This window comes from Pinus tabuliformis, chromosome 5_2, assembly GCF_031772625.1.
Source record: "Pinus tabuliformis cultivar Carrire ecotype Pingquan chromosome 5_2, CPIR1, whole genome shotgun sequence".
Taxonomy (NCBI): Eukaryota; Viridiplantae; Streptophyta; class Pinopsida; order Pinales; family Pinaceae; genus Pinus; species Pinus tabuliformis.
Genome location: NC_142306.1, coordinates 885,715,836 through 885,730,353, shown reverse-complemented (window position 1 = coordinate 885,730,353; position 14,518 = coordinate 885,715,836). Strand labels below are relative to the sequence as shown.

The 14,518-nt window shown below is 40.4% G+C and overlaps 1 protein-coding gene across 1 annotated transcript in view; it reads right to left on the bottom strand.

Annotated features, from left to right (window-relative positions):
* Positions 1-220: 220 nt before the first annotated feature.
* The window catches only part of LOC149162143 (NADH-ubiquinone oxidoreductase-like protein), a 33,480-nt gene continuing 19,182 nt past the window's right edge, over positions 221-14,518 (bottom strand). The window contains exon 2 of the mRNA XM_089437159.1: positions 221-665. Coding sequence (XP_089293285.1) covers positions 499-665 — 167 coding nt within the window. The 3' untranslated portion in view covers positions 221-498. The remainder of the gene's footprint in view (positions 666-14,518) is intronic.

Below are 14,518 nucleotides of genomic sequence, written 5' to 3'. Positions count from 1 at the left end.
AGACCAAACGTATTTTTAGAGAGGCTCTTGTTACAGTTATGTTCAAAGCCTATCAACACTAAGAAACTGAAGCACGTGATGACTAGTTGTATATAAGATTTACAAATGATGTGCTAATTAAGAATAAAGAAGATAAAAAGGGATAATGAACATATATAATAACATTATATACATCATGCACACAAAAAGTTCAGGAATATTTTCGAGGAACACTCACAACTAATAAAAGACAAAATATTATCAATACTAGGAACTCATATTCACTACCATAATAGAGAACACAGCAAATATAAGCATACTTAAAAGTAACTTTGGTGTTTCTCTGGAATCGGCAGTAAATGAGGACTGAATAATTAAAAACAAAACCATCCATCTGGTTAATGAAAGTAAAGCAATAATGTTTTAGAATACTCCTTATTTCACAATAATGAGAAGGCTGCAATTTTCACAACATGGCACAGTAATGAGAGCACCGTAGAATAATAATCTCCAAGAATTTCAACTCAAATCTGCCTTACTTTCACCTGCCACATATTTAGTTTTCAGATACTCAAAACCTTCCGGAACTGGTCTGCTGAGATGATGAGGTACATGTTTTGGAACAGGTGTATTATCCTCTATAATTTCACAATGGTAATCATCAGGAACTTCCCAGGGCTTCCATTCTGCAATTGGAGAAAAACAAATAACTGATTTATTAACGAGTTGCTTTTACAGAAAAATATTTTAAGAATTAACAAAATCTCCTCGAAGACATACATTCTTTTATTTTTCGACTACATTTATTCTTGTCACTATAACAATACTCACTGCAGATTGTATCAAGCTGAAGCCTTTTTCATTCATTTGATAAGAATATTAATACCATGGCAAGTCTAGAGCATTGATTGTTTTTTGTAGATTCTAAATATCCAGTTTAGACTCAAAACAGAGAGAACTGACAACTTACAAATAAATCACAGAACCTGGCAGAAAGGAGTTAAAAAATGGTACTCTAAAACTTAGGGAAATAAACAAAAAATTAATAAGCATATAAAAGTGAGAACATTTTTTATATGTGATAAACATCACAGCTGAAAATCAGAACAGAAAACATACAGTAGATGTTCCCTCGTAAGGCGTGTTGCAAGAATCTTTCAAAGCACGGTATGATTGCCATTAATTGTAACCAGTTTCTGAGTAACCCCCTGATCTCAGATGCTAGAACTATGAATTCAATATAAAGAAGCATTTTTTCACTCTAGACAGGGCTTCAGAAGGGGATTTGAAATAAAATTGTGTTCTCTGAAAAAGCCAGAGTCAATGCTATCATATATCCATCGCTCTCTGAAATAGATATATTTCATAAGTTTTGAGACATCTCTCCCCAAAATTATGGCAACTATCACTGTCACCAAAGCCTGCCAGACCATCTCCGAACATAATCTGACAGTCCAAAAGAAAGATTTTGTGTACAAAAATGCTAATGCCTCAGTATTCTATTATTTCATTTTATTTACAATCCTCAAAGACACAGGAAATCTCTCGATTCTGCAAAAGTTATGCAACATATAGCAAGCAGTTCCAAAGGTAGGAATTATGCTTCTGCCATGACTAATGAAAAACTCAGAGAACGACTACACATTAGTATGAGACACAATCCGCATGTGGGTTGTAGCAAAGCAAAATCAATCTTATATTCATTCGAAGACAATAATTCCAACGGACCCCTGAGAGCACCAAAGGTTATCACGGAGAAACTGAACATTGATTTATCTAACAGAAAGAAGTGGACCTATGACTCCTTGCGAAGTCCAAAATGATGAACTCCATGCGTAGCATCAAATAATTATGAATGTTTACTTCCATCTTACTGCAGGAGTATGGCAACAACCTTCCAAACACGTTTACATTCCACTTACAAGCAACAATTCAAAAGTGACATTCCATGCACCTCTTGCAAGTAGATCGGGCAGCAATTTTACCTACTGAACCCAAGTAAATGTACAATGCAAAGCAATGTCAACTGGCTTACCCAATATCCAAGATTTGAATTCAAATCCACAGGGGACTCATTATAATCCTAGGAATTGGATCTGTGTTACTTTCATGTTTGACCAACAATAACCAAATGCTTAGAAAATGACATTAAGATTGAAACAAAAACCAAACATACCAGTCTGAATGAAGGATTCAAACTGGAAATTGCCAGTTCCATACAATACCAGAACAGGCCATAAATGCCAAAACCAGCCAGTTCAATATGGAAAGGTAGAGTTGTTAATTCTCATGCGAACATAGCACCCGGCAAACCATTGACCTAGCAGATTACATATTTACTGAATGAATGCACAGCTAGTTTATTAACATTAATTAGTGGAAGCAAAAAACATAACCAATCGCACAAAATGACACAACCGATTCTGCCCAATCAAATCAGTTATTCACTAAAAAAAAATCAGAACCTACTTGGGCTCCCGTCTTGGGATAATGGCCCAACTAAGGAAATTACATGTACAACACAACTGGATCTAATCCAGCTGATCAAGACCTCTTTGGCTAATCTGGATCTCCTTGGTGCCCCCTTCCTTGGACCCAACACACTAGAGTATCACACTCCTCACTGAGATGTCTCTCTCAATCTTGTGTTGTTATATGTTGGGTCTCCTTCGTCTCTTTAGCCTTGCTTTTATAACTTTCTGTTGAGCCAAGTCCCTAACCCTAATCTCCAAAGTTATTGATGACCGAGATTAGATCCCGCTTCACTTGAGATCAGGGGCTAAGATTAATCATTAAAACACAATTACTAATGCAAATACTTTACTTTTTCTAATGTTTCTTTAGCTCAGTTAACCAACATAATCATTATGTGTTTTGCCTAAAGTTAAAACTTAGGCTAAGTTACAAATGAAAATTGCTCACACTAGAGCAAGTGTCTACAGAGATCTTGGGCAACTTTTGCATGCCTAGACACTTGGGCCTATGCAGAAGTACCTGTCAAAGCTACAAACATCAACAACAGGCAGCAATAGGGGCAAATTAAACTCAAATTTAAAAAACCAATTAAAAAAAAAAATTAACATTGAACCTAACCCTAGGCCTTGTCTTGGATAGATTTGGACCCACTTCCACAATTAAAGGATCTAAACATTGTTGTTGGGCGCAGTGTTAGACGAACCATATGAACACAATCTGACTCTAAACCCTCTTATAAATTTTTGGATTATTCTTAATAATAATAATTTTTAACTTAAATTAATATTAGTAAATAATATTCACCCTTGTGGAATATTTTGAAACTTGTGCTTGACCTCTTTATACCCTTTTCCTTTTAATTATATAACTATGTTTTTAATTCTTATAATTTATAATTTATTATGATTTAATATTATTTTTTATTAAAGCATATTCTTATTCCCCTTATTAAATTTCTTAACTATATTATTATTATTGGTGCTTATTTTTAACTATAATATTTTATTAAATATAATTTATAACTAATAAATATTAAATAATTCATTTTTAGGATTTCTAGTTACCTAATCTTCAACGGCTAGTTTTAACCCTGGACAATGATGCATCCTTACTATTTATTCATGAAGATTGTATGATTTTTTCCACCTTGTCCTGAGGATGAACCACATTAGTTGGTTCAAAACGTCGACCCAATCCTGAAAATGTGATTAATCCGAAAGACATTCATCAATGTTTAATGTGGACGAATGTCAAGATGATAAACTGATGCAAATGATAGAACAAGAGGAAAAACTTGCAAAACTGGAAGAAAAATTAATAGAAAAGGAAAAGGAAATTTTGTGTCTAAGGGACCATAGCCAAATATTACTAGCGAAGGTCAAAAAATCCAAGGAATGAAAAAAAAAAATTAGAAGAAGAGAAGGAATGTGTCGAGAAGAAATTCAGCAAAAATCTATCAGAGAAGGAAAAAGAAAATATGTGCATAAAAGACTTGAATCAGAGGTTATTAGAACAAATCAAAAATCTAAAAGATGGGAATCTTAAAAGTCAAAACATTGAAAATAAGGTCGATGAATCAGAAAGCAGAGAACTCTAAAGTCTCATAAACCATAATCAAAGTCTACTCACTCATTAAGAAACTTAAGGATGATAAGAACTCATTAAAAACAAGTTAGAAGAACTACTCACGAAAGAAGTATCGAAGTCTTTAGATGTAACAGTCCAAGTCGAAGAAAAGGGAACAAACACAAATCCCATTAATCTCATAGTTTAGGCAAATCCAAATCCAACTGAAGTGAGGACGTACTCAGAGGTTGCAATTCAAACGATAAAAATACCAAGTGATGATTCAGTAGCCAACTCAACAACATCAGTCTTTGAAGAAAATCAGGAAACTACCACACTCACGATAAGGGAAAATCAAACCAGAACTCCTTATCAACATCCAAATCACAAGAATAAACATCACAATCAGATTGTGTATTTGTATCACTCGGAATAGAAACAACAAACTCATGTTTCGAAGAATAAAGGCATCAGCACAATCTAGTCTGACAATAGCAATTCATCACAGTTTCCGACAACTACGAGATTCCACAGAACACTGATTTAGCATGGTCAGATCCCTTCTCTGTCCAACAACTTTATATATCACTCCAAGGATCTTATCATATTGTATCAACGAAGATGACAGAAAAGAAGCGAATCGATTACAAAGACAAAGAATAGATGATATGCCTTGTCAACAATAACCTTTGAGGACAAAGCTTTTTGAAGAGGAAGGCAATGTTATGAATAAAATATATACAAATAATATAAAGAATAGTAATAATTACTTAGTAGTGAATATGCATGTCTCTAAAGACATGACCTTTTGTGAAGAGGTACTTACCTAGGTATATAAGCAGGCCCTCATCCCCAATTGTAATCATCTCACTTGTATTCAAATATTATATATAATTACTTGTCCTACAATGGATGGCTTTGTCTTCGAAGTATTCTAAAGAATATTGTTGCATATACGAACTTTGTTTGTTACGGCCATCAGAAGGATTGCACCAGATATATCCCCAAGCTTAAGCTAACAATGGGCAACTATACAATAACAAATGACTTCTTTGTGGTGGATGTGACAAACACTAACATGGTACTAGGAGTTCAGTGGCTCTACTACATCGAGAAGTACACCACAAGATCAGAGGAACATGGAGATGGAATTCACTGATCTGATCGATGGCAAGAAGGTAGTATTGAGAGCCATGCACCAGTATCCACCAAAGATAGCATCATCTAACAACATGGAAACAATGTTGAGGAAGGGTGCCATTGAGTGGACAATAGAGTGCATCACAGAAAGCAGACAGTGGGAACAGCCATGACAACGCTCGGACAACATTCAGGTATTACTTTGTAAACACTAGAAAATTTGTGTTGGCATTCCTCCAAGTAGACCACCCAATAGGGTTTTGAGCATGTTATAGAATTGGAGGTGGTTGTGCAGGCAATCATAACCAGTCCCTACTGAAATCCCAAAGTCTACAAGGATGATATTGAAAAGGCCATTAAGGTAACGTTGAGGTTGGGTCATATTCTGCCTAGCTCTAGTCCTTTCACTTCTTCAATAGTGATGGCTAAGAAGAAGGGTAGCACCTTGCGGATGTGCATAGACTATCGAGCTCTTAACAAGAGAACAATAAAGAACCAATATCTTATGCCCAAGATCCTTGCAGATGTACATAGACTACCAGGCTCTTAACAAGAGAACAATAAAGAACCAATATCCTATCCCCAAGATAGATGAGTTGATAGATGAGCTTAGGGGAGTCAAATACTTTTTGAAGATAGATATTCATTCAAGCTACCGTCAAATTCGAGTTCGGGCTTTTAGATGACACTACAGGCACTATGACTTCTTGGTTATGCCATTTGGCCAAACCAATGCCCCCGCAACTTTTCAGTCATGCATGAACCATGTATTCAACAAACAATTGCGAAAGTACTTGTTGGTTTTCTTTGATGATATATTTGTATACAGCAAGACTTAGGAGGACCATCTAGTGCACTTGGACGAGGTATTAGAGATTCTGGAGTCCAAGTGTGTGTTTGGCATGACAAGAGATGCTCTATTTGGGGCATGTGATTGGCAATTATGGGGTTAAGGTCCATCAGGAGAAGATCAGGGCGATAAATGAATGATCTGGCCTAAAAAATGTAATTGAACTGAAAGCTCCCTTGGACTCTGCACATATTATAGGAAGTTTGTTAAGGGATTATCGCAGTTAACAACGCCTCTTATAGACCTCACCAAAAAGGGGGCTTTCAATTGGACCGACAAAGCACAGGAAACATTTTAAAAGATGAAGCAGGTGATGTGTTTGTGCCATGTGCTTGCACTAGATTTCACCTAAACATTTGTGTTGGAATGTGACGCTTTGGGGATAGGAATAGGAGCAGTTTTGATGCAGGATCACCACCCCATAGCGTTTGAGAGCCACAAACTCAAAGATTATGAGCGGCATTACTCAATTTATGACAAAGAAATGTTGGCCATCATGCATGTAGTGGCCAAATTCAGACAATATCTGGTGGGGAATAGATTCAAGGTAAAAATAGATCACAACAGCTTGAGATTCCTCATGGAACAGAAGGAGCTGAGTGAGAGACAACAAAAGTGGATTAGCAAATTGCAGGCCTATGACTTCGAGATTGAGTATGTCAAGGGGAAAAACAATGTAGTAGCAGATGCCCTTTCGAGGATGCCATCCACTCTCTCACTCATGGAGATAACAAATGATTGGAAGTCGTTGTTGCTTGTAGAATATTCCAAAAACAAATTTGCATGTGAGATTTTGAGGGGTTGATATAGGATGACAGATACCAGGTCGTGGATGACATCATCTACTATAAGGATCAGATCTATCTTGTACCAGAATCACAGCTGAAGGAGAAAATTATGCAGGCAGCTCATAGCTCACCTTTGGCAGGACACCCAAGGTACCTAAAAACCTATAGGAAAATCAAGGAGAGGTTCACTTAGAAGGGCCTCAAGATGGATGTGTTGAGGTTTGTGAAAAAATGTAGCATCTACCAGCAGAACAAAGTTGAAAATACTCATCCAATAGGGTTACTACAACCACTCCCTATCCCTCAGAAAAAGTAGGAGAGTATCTCCATGGACTTTATCACTGGCCTACCTCTAGTACAGGGAAAGGACTACATATATGTAGTGGTGGATCGGCTCACAAAGTTCGCACACTTCTTTGCCATACCATTTAATATTCAGCATCACAGGGGGTTGAACTATTCTTCAGGGAAGCCTTCTGATTGCATGGGTTACCGAAGACCATAGTGAGCGACAAAGATAGTAGATTTATGGGCGGCTTCTGGTAGGAATTATTCAAACTTGTGGGAACTGAGCTGACACCAAGCACTAGTTATCACCCACAAACTAATGGTCAAACCGAGATAGTCAACAAGTGGTTGGAGGGCTATCTCCAAAATTATGTATTTGGCCAACAAAAGGCATGGGTTAAGTGGTTGCATCTTGGGGAACATTGCTACAACACCACTTTCCACATGTCCATTGGTATGACGCTCTTCAAAGCACTATATGGATATGATGCCCAACATTTGCAAATCGAATATTTGGGGATAGTCATGCCCCTTTGGCTAAAGATTGGATCTAAGAGAGCCAAGATATCCTACGAGTCCTCAAGGACAACTTATAAATGGCTTAGAACCAACAAAAAGTATATGTGGACAGGAACAGGATAGAGCGCAGCTTTCAAGTGGGAGACATGGTTTATCTTCATCTCCAACCCCACAGACAGTCATCACTCAAAACGAAAGGGGCAACTTTTCTTGCTAAAATGCAAATGCCTACACTGCGCGGCCCTGGAGCAAACAAGCGTTTGAACCACTGGTGAGTTTCCCGCCGTTGCCCCTGCAGTGCACCCCCGACAGCCTCCTGCTGCTGAGGCCTCCTTGCTTGCCAGACTCCTCTGCACGGCCTGCCCTATCTCTTATTTTGCTGATTACAGACATCATGGAAGCCGAGGAGGGTCCCCCTCCACTCCCCCCTGAGATCGAAGCCTTTAAAAGACTGGTAGCCTCCAGTGGAAAAAGGAAATTGAATACGAATCAACAGAAGTTCGTCAAGAAACTAGACTCCATCCCCACTGTAGAATTGCCAGCAGACCAACCGTGCAGGACTGCGTTGAATCTAGCAGAAAGAGGACTCATCGGCCAATTTACGGGTCTTTGGCCCTCTCCGAAAGCTATTGAAGGATGGGTCCAGCGAAACTGGAGGCCTCTTGTCTCTGAAGGTATTCGAAATCATCTAGTAGGTAGAGGTTATTATGTCTTTGTTTTCGAATCGGCAGAAGATCGAGACCTCATCTTCAGAAATGGTCCTTATTTCATGGGCCCCCAAGGGCTTTACCTAAATAAGTGGACTCCAGACTTTGATCCCGCTCAGGACACCCCCTATGCCATTCCAGTCTGGGTAAGGCTTCCCCATCTACCCCTTCACTGTTGGAACCCGAAATCAATGGAAACAATCGAGAATAAATTAGGTAAATGCATAGACAGGGCTGAAAGGAGAGATCAATACTCGTGTGCCAAAATATGTGTTGAAGTAGACCTGGAGATAGGACTACCAGAGGCGATCAAGCTAACCATAGCTGGCTGGTCTCATATTCAGGAACTGGACTATGAATAGCTTCCTTTCAAATGCCGGCTCTGGCATGGCTATGGTCACTTCGCCCAAAACTATAAGAAGAAAACCGATGAAGATTCTAAAAAGGAAAAGGGGGAACAGTGGACACAAGTCAGAAAAACTGGCACAACAAAACAGAACTATAGAACAAACAAGAAAGGAGGGAATCCAAAGAACAGAGGCCCCTATGCTGGGATGAGTTTATCAGAAGGTCAAGCGGCAGCAATCCTCAAATCCCTTCGCTACTCTTCACACCCCAGAAGATCAGCCAGATTTAGAAGAAGGAGAGGTGCAACAGCATATGGAGCATGTAACAGACGATGGAATAAATGAAGTACCCCAGGAACAATTTGCAGAAGCCATCCCATCCCCGTGTGTAGATGCAATCCATCAAGAAATCCAAGGGGGCCCAACAACTACAAGTTCCCCCCCTCCTACGCAGAGATGACCAAAAAGAAAAAGCTGATAGAAAGCCCATGTTCTTCCGAAGATGAACCTCTCAAACAATCCAATAAAAAGGCAGGAAGGAAGTCCCGCAAGGAGATCAGAGAGGAAGAAGCAAAGTGATTAAAGATGCAGGGCTCTCAGTCCACAATTGAAATGTCGTTAGGCAGAAATACAAGGACTCGTCTCCCAAAGGGAGGATTTGCTCCTCTCTCCAATAAATAATGCAGATCATCTCTTGGAATTGCAGGGGTTTGGGAAACCCACTGAAAGTTGAAGCAGTCAAAGATCTAACTAGAATGGAATCCTCAGACATTCTCCTGCTCCAAGAGACAAAGATAGAAGAGGATGTTCTTCTATCTACAAGCAGAACTAAATGGAAAAAGAACACAGGAAAAGCAGTCAGTGCTCGTGGAACTTCAGGAGGCCTCGCTACCTTATGGTCGGAGGATAGGTTCCAACTTAAAAGCTCCTTTGCTACCCAACATTGGATTTACACAGACCTACTTCATCTCCCAAGTAAGACCTCTCTAGCCCTCTTTAATTTGTATGTTCCTGTTAACTTCATGGAAAAGAAGGATTGCTAGAATACGCTAACAGATTTCCTAGAAATCTACTCCCCCTCAAATATCATTCTGGCAAGGGATCTCAACATTACTATGGCACCAAATGAGAAGAAAGGAGGAGTGTGGGGTAAAGATCCCTATCTAGGCACGGTGGAGTCTTTGATCCTTGCCTGGGACCTCCTAGACCATAAACCCAAGAAAGGTCAATATACTTGGACCAATAACAGAGTTGGTGCAGCCAATATAGCAGCCCGTCTAGACCGTTTCCTTGTCCAAAGCTCTTTCATGGAAGGAAAGCATATAATCTCCTCTAAAATTCTGCCCAAACTAACTTCTGATCATAATCCCATCTTGTTGTTGATAGAGAAAGAGGAGGATCTGGGCCCAATCCCCTTCAAATTCAATCCTCTTTGGGTTTCGAGAGAGGGCTTCCTGAATACAGTGGTCCATGCTTGGTCACAAATTGTTGAAGGATCCCCCAGCTTCGTGTGGGAGCAGAAACTTAAACAAACCAAGTCTGCATTAAAAGCATGGGCAAAAGAAAAACCTCCCTTCACCCCTACGAGCAATAGACAAAAGACTGTTCAGGCTCTTGCCGAGATCCAGCTAGGCATGGAAGGAACCGAAATTACCAAAGATCAGCTGCTCACAGAACAAACTGCCCAATTCAACTCTTTTCTCTCCTTTCGCCAGGAAGAGGAATATTAGCGGCTTAAGTCTCGCAACCTCTAGCTCAAAGCTGGAGACAGAAATACATCTTTATTTCATAGACAATGCAGAGCCCGCCTTTCCCGGAATCATATTTCAGAAATATCAAATAGTGAGGGGGTTGTCATCAAAGAACATGCCTTAATTCATCAGGCAGCCACTTCCCACTTCAAGAATCTTTTTCAGGAGGAGGATTCTTCTGATGATGAGCTGGCTGCAGATTTTTTTGTCTAAAATCCCCTCTCTTATCACTGCAGAGGTAAATGTTGGTCTTATGAAACCCTTCATCGAAAAAGTGACAGAGGAAATTATATGGTCTATGCAGTCGGATAAAGCTCCGGGGCTGGATGGCTTCACCATCCATTTTTACAGGGTGTGTTGGAATGTTATAAAATCTGACCTCCTCAGAATGATAAAAACCTTTCAAAAGAAAGCCAAAGTGGGAGGGAATACCAACTCCACCTTCCTTGCCTTAGTCCCTAAAGAAACTAACCTAGAGTCTTTCGACAGGTTCCAGCCCATCTCCCTCTGCAACGCCTCTTACAAGATTCTTGCCAAACTTCTAGCTAATCGACTCAAACCTTTGTTGGGAAATCTGATCTCCCCCTTGCAGGGAGGATTCGTCAAAGGAAGGCACCTCATAGACAACATGATCCAAGTGCAAGAAGCCCTTCACTCCAGCCATTCTCGGAAGGAAAAAGGCATGCTCATTAAGCTGGATATGTCCAATGCATTCGACCGAGTCAAACTCTCTTTTCTCTATAAAATCCTTCTCTCCTTTGGCTTCAATGTTGAATTTGTCAATTTGATAAAAGCTTGCACTCATAGACCCTGGATTGCGCCCCTAGTCAATGGCAGACCTTCTGATTTTTTCCAAGCTTCCAGACGGCTCCGCCAAGGTTGCCCATTGTCTCCCTTTCTAGATATTTTATTGGCAAAATCGCTGAGCAGAAAATTGACAGTGGCAATGGATTCAAGTGCAATCCCTGGGATCAAGGCTGCTAGAGGTATTAACCCCATAAATCATGCCCTCTTTGCAGATGACTCTCTTCTATTGGGAGGGGCCTCGATTAAGATTGCAAAGGCCTTCAAAGAAATTCTCCAACAATTCTGCTCAATCACTGGAGGTCTGATCAATAAAAGAAAAAGCGTTGTGTATGGTTGGAAGTTTGATCACCCAACCATGCTCAGAATTGCTTGCATGTTGGGTTTCCCTGGGTTTGACAAATGGGAAAAGATCAAATACCTCAGTCTCCCATTAACCTTGGGTCCTAGCTCCTCCTCCTTGTGGGCTGAAGTAATCAGCAAGATAAAAAATAAAATAGCCTATTGGGGAGGCCAATGGCTTACAAAGGCTGGGAAATTAGTCTTGATCAAGGCAGTCCTCTCCGCCCTTCCCATTTTCCAGTCTTCCCTTCTACTGGCTCCAAAGTCTATCACAAACCAGATTTCCAAAATCCTTCGAGATTTTCTTTGGAATGGGGGCAAAGGCAACCATAGCAAGTTTCATCTGGTTAGATGGGAGACTCTCAACAAACTTCTCTAGCAAGGAGGGCTTCAGATCCGAGACCCTAGCTTGGCAAACTTAGCTCTTGGAGGAAAAATCATATGGCAACTTTATGCAGATAAAAAGCACCCTGTCAGCAAAATCCTCTAGAAGAAATACTTAAAGGGGGGATCCCTTAGAAATCTTACCACTGCTCCTACTCCTACAGGAACTGCAATTTGGAATCTAGCCAAAAGAAGTATAAATCATATTCAGCAGCAACTTTATATAATCCCTGGTAATGGACTGAGAACTCTTCTATGGGAGGATTCCATCCAGGGGAAAGCCCCACTGTCCACCCTTGACTCCTGCTCTGAGTTAAAGATGTGGCTGGTGAATAAAGGCTTCCTTTGTCTCGCTGATATATGTGCTTGGGACAGCAAAGGGAATTGGAAAGGGTGGATCTTTCCTGGGATCCCTGACCCTTTGGAACCACAAAAAAATTTACTGTGTTCAGCTCTCTCGGGCCTTGCCCCTGTCCACCTTTCGATCAAGGATAAATGGGGGTGGGGAAGAACAGGAAACTACACAGCTGCCCAAGGCTTCTCTGCTTTACAAGATACTCATGCTCCCCTGCTGAATCCGAAGCTCTAGAAATCTGTCTGGTCCTCCTTAAGCCTCCCAAAAGTGAACTTTTTCACTTGGCTTCTCATGCACAATAAGGCTCTAACTGGAGAAAATCTGAACAAAAGAGGGTTTAATGGTCCATTTAGATGATGCCTATGCAACTCGGCAACCGAAACTACTGACCATTTGATGGTGGACTGTGTTTTCACACAAGTTGTTTGGAAGTTGGTTCTCCAAGGCCTCAACGTCCTAATCCCTTCTCAGATATCTGTTGTCTCTCTCTACATCTCCTGGGCAGATCGAAATCCTGAGCTCAAAATCAAAAATGCAGAGTGGAATAACATTTGGCAAGCAATTCCCAAATGTCTCTGGTGGAAAGTCTAGATTGCAAGAAATGAGAGGATTTTCAATGACAGGTTTCCCAAGGCGGTGGACGTGGTAGCCAAAATCAAAGGCCTCCTTCTGGAAATCGTCACCAACACAGAATTTGACTTTAAGATACCAGCAGAAGCCTCTGCGTGGCTTGGACCCTATGGGACTAAAGAAAGAAATTGCGCTCTCAGAAAACTTGTGACAGACCCTTTGTGGCGCTTGCGTATCTCCGAAGAGGACTTCCTTTCGAGGTGGCAGGGGGCGTCGGATGCCACTATCTTCTTCAACAGCACATCCAAGGGGAATCCTGGAAACTCAGGCGCATGCGGTTTGACCATTTCCCCAGATAGAGCGGACAATGCGAGTTTCAGCTGGGGCCTAGGCATAAACACAAACAACCAAGCTGAAAGCTATAGCCTCCTAAAAGCCTGCCAAATCGCGAAGGACTTAGGATACAAAAGAATCCAAATCTTCGGAGATTCGGAGCTCTTGATTAAGCTCTTAAATTCTGAAAACCATTTTTGCAATGTTGTTTTAAATAATACACTGCAGAGAATCAGAAATACAATGAAATATTTTGACTCTGTGGCAATTTATCATATTCTGCGGGATCTCAATAAGCTTGCAGACTCCTTGGCAAACGAAGGTTGCCTGTTATCTCAAGGATCTCTCAGTCTCAATGGAAGACCTTGCTCGAACCACCCTCTGCCATAGGTACGCTTCAGTTGATCGATCCCAGGGGCCTCTTTTCAATTCGGGAATGACATCAGGACTACAGAAATTCACTTTCAGGAATGCCAAGTATTATGTTGATAGAACAGCCAACAAAAGAAACACCAAGAACAGTGCCAAACGGATCAGTATTCAAAAAACAAGACAGAAATCAAAAGCAGCCAAAGTATTCGATGTAATTTTGAAATTAAGCATAGTTTTCATAAGCTATTGCTACTTGTAATTGGAGTTCGCTCCTATTTTGGCAATAAAATCTCTAACCGTTTCTGTTAAAAAAAAAACGAAAGGGGCAAAAAAATTGAAAACAAGATTCTAAGGACCATATAGAATAGTGAGACGAATAGGGGAAGTGGTCTATGAGTTGGAACTTCCTAGAGGATGTGAATTTCACAATGTCTTCCACGTTTTGTGCCTCATGAAGACCTTGGGGAAGCATGTACATGTAGTCACCTGCACTGAGTTCCCACCATTGGACGAGGAAGGAGAACTAATTTTGGTCCCGGAGGAGATTTTAGAGACTAGGGAGCAGAGGTTGAGGAACATAACCATAAAGGAGTACTTGGTAAAGTGGAAGGATCTACTTGTTAAGGATGCCACATGGGAAGGCGAATAGGTGCTCAAACATCTAGAGTTGAAGTTGCTTAAAGGAAAGCAAACTTGGACAGGGAGGACTGTAATGTCCCCATCTGCTTAGGAGAAATATGATGGGTTCCACTAGCCTAATAAGTTCCCATAGGCTAAGGCGGGGGAAAAATTAATAAGGGAACATGATTCGCCTAGGAAAACATTATGGTTGGCTAATGGATGAAAAGGGGGACATATCCTAGGCTAATGAAAAGTCACTTTCATTTTATAAAATGAAAAGAACTCCTAAAATAACTTAATAAAATTAAAAGGGTAAAATGGCAACAA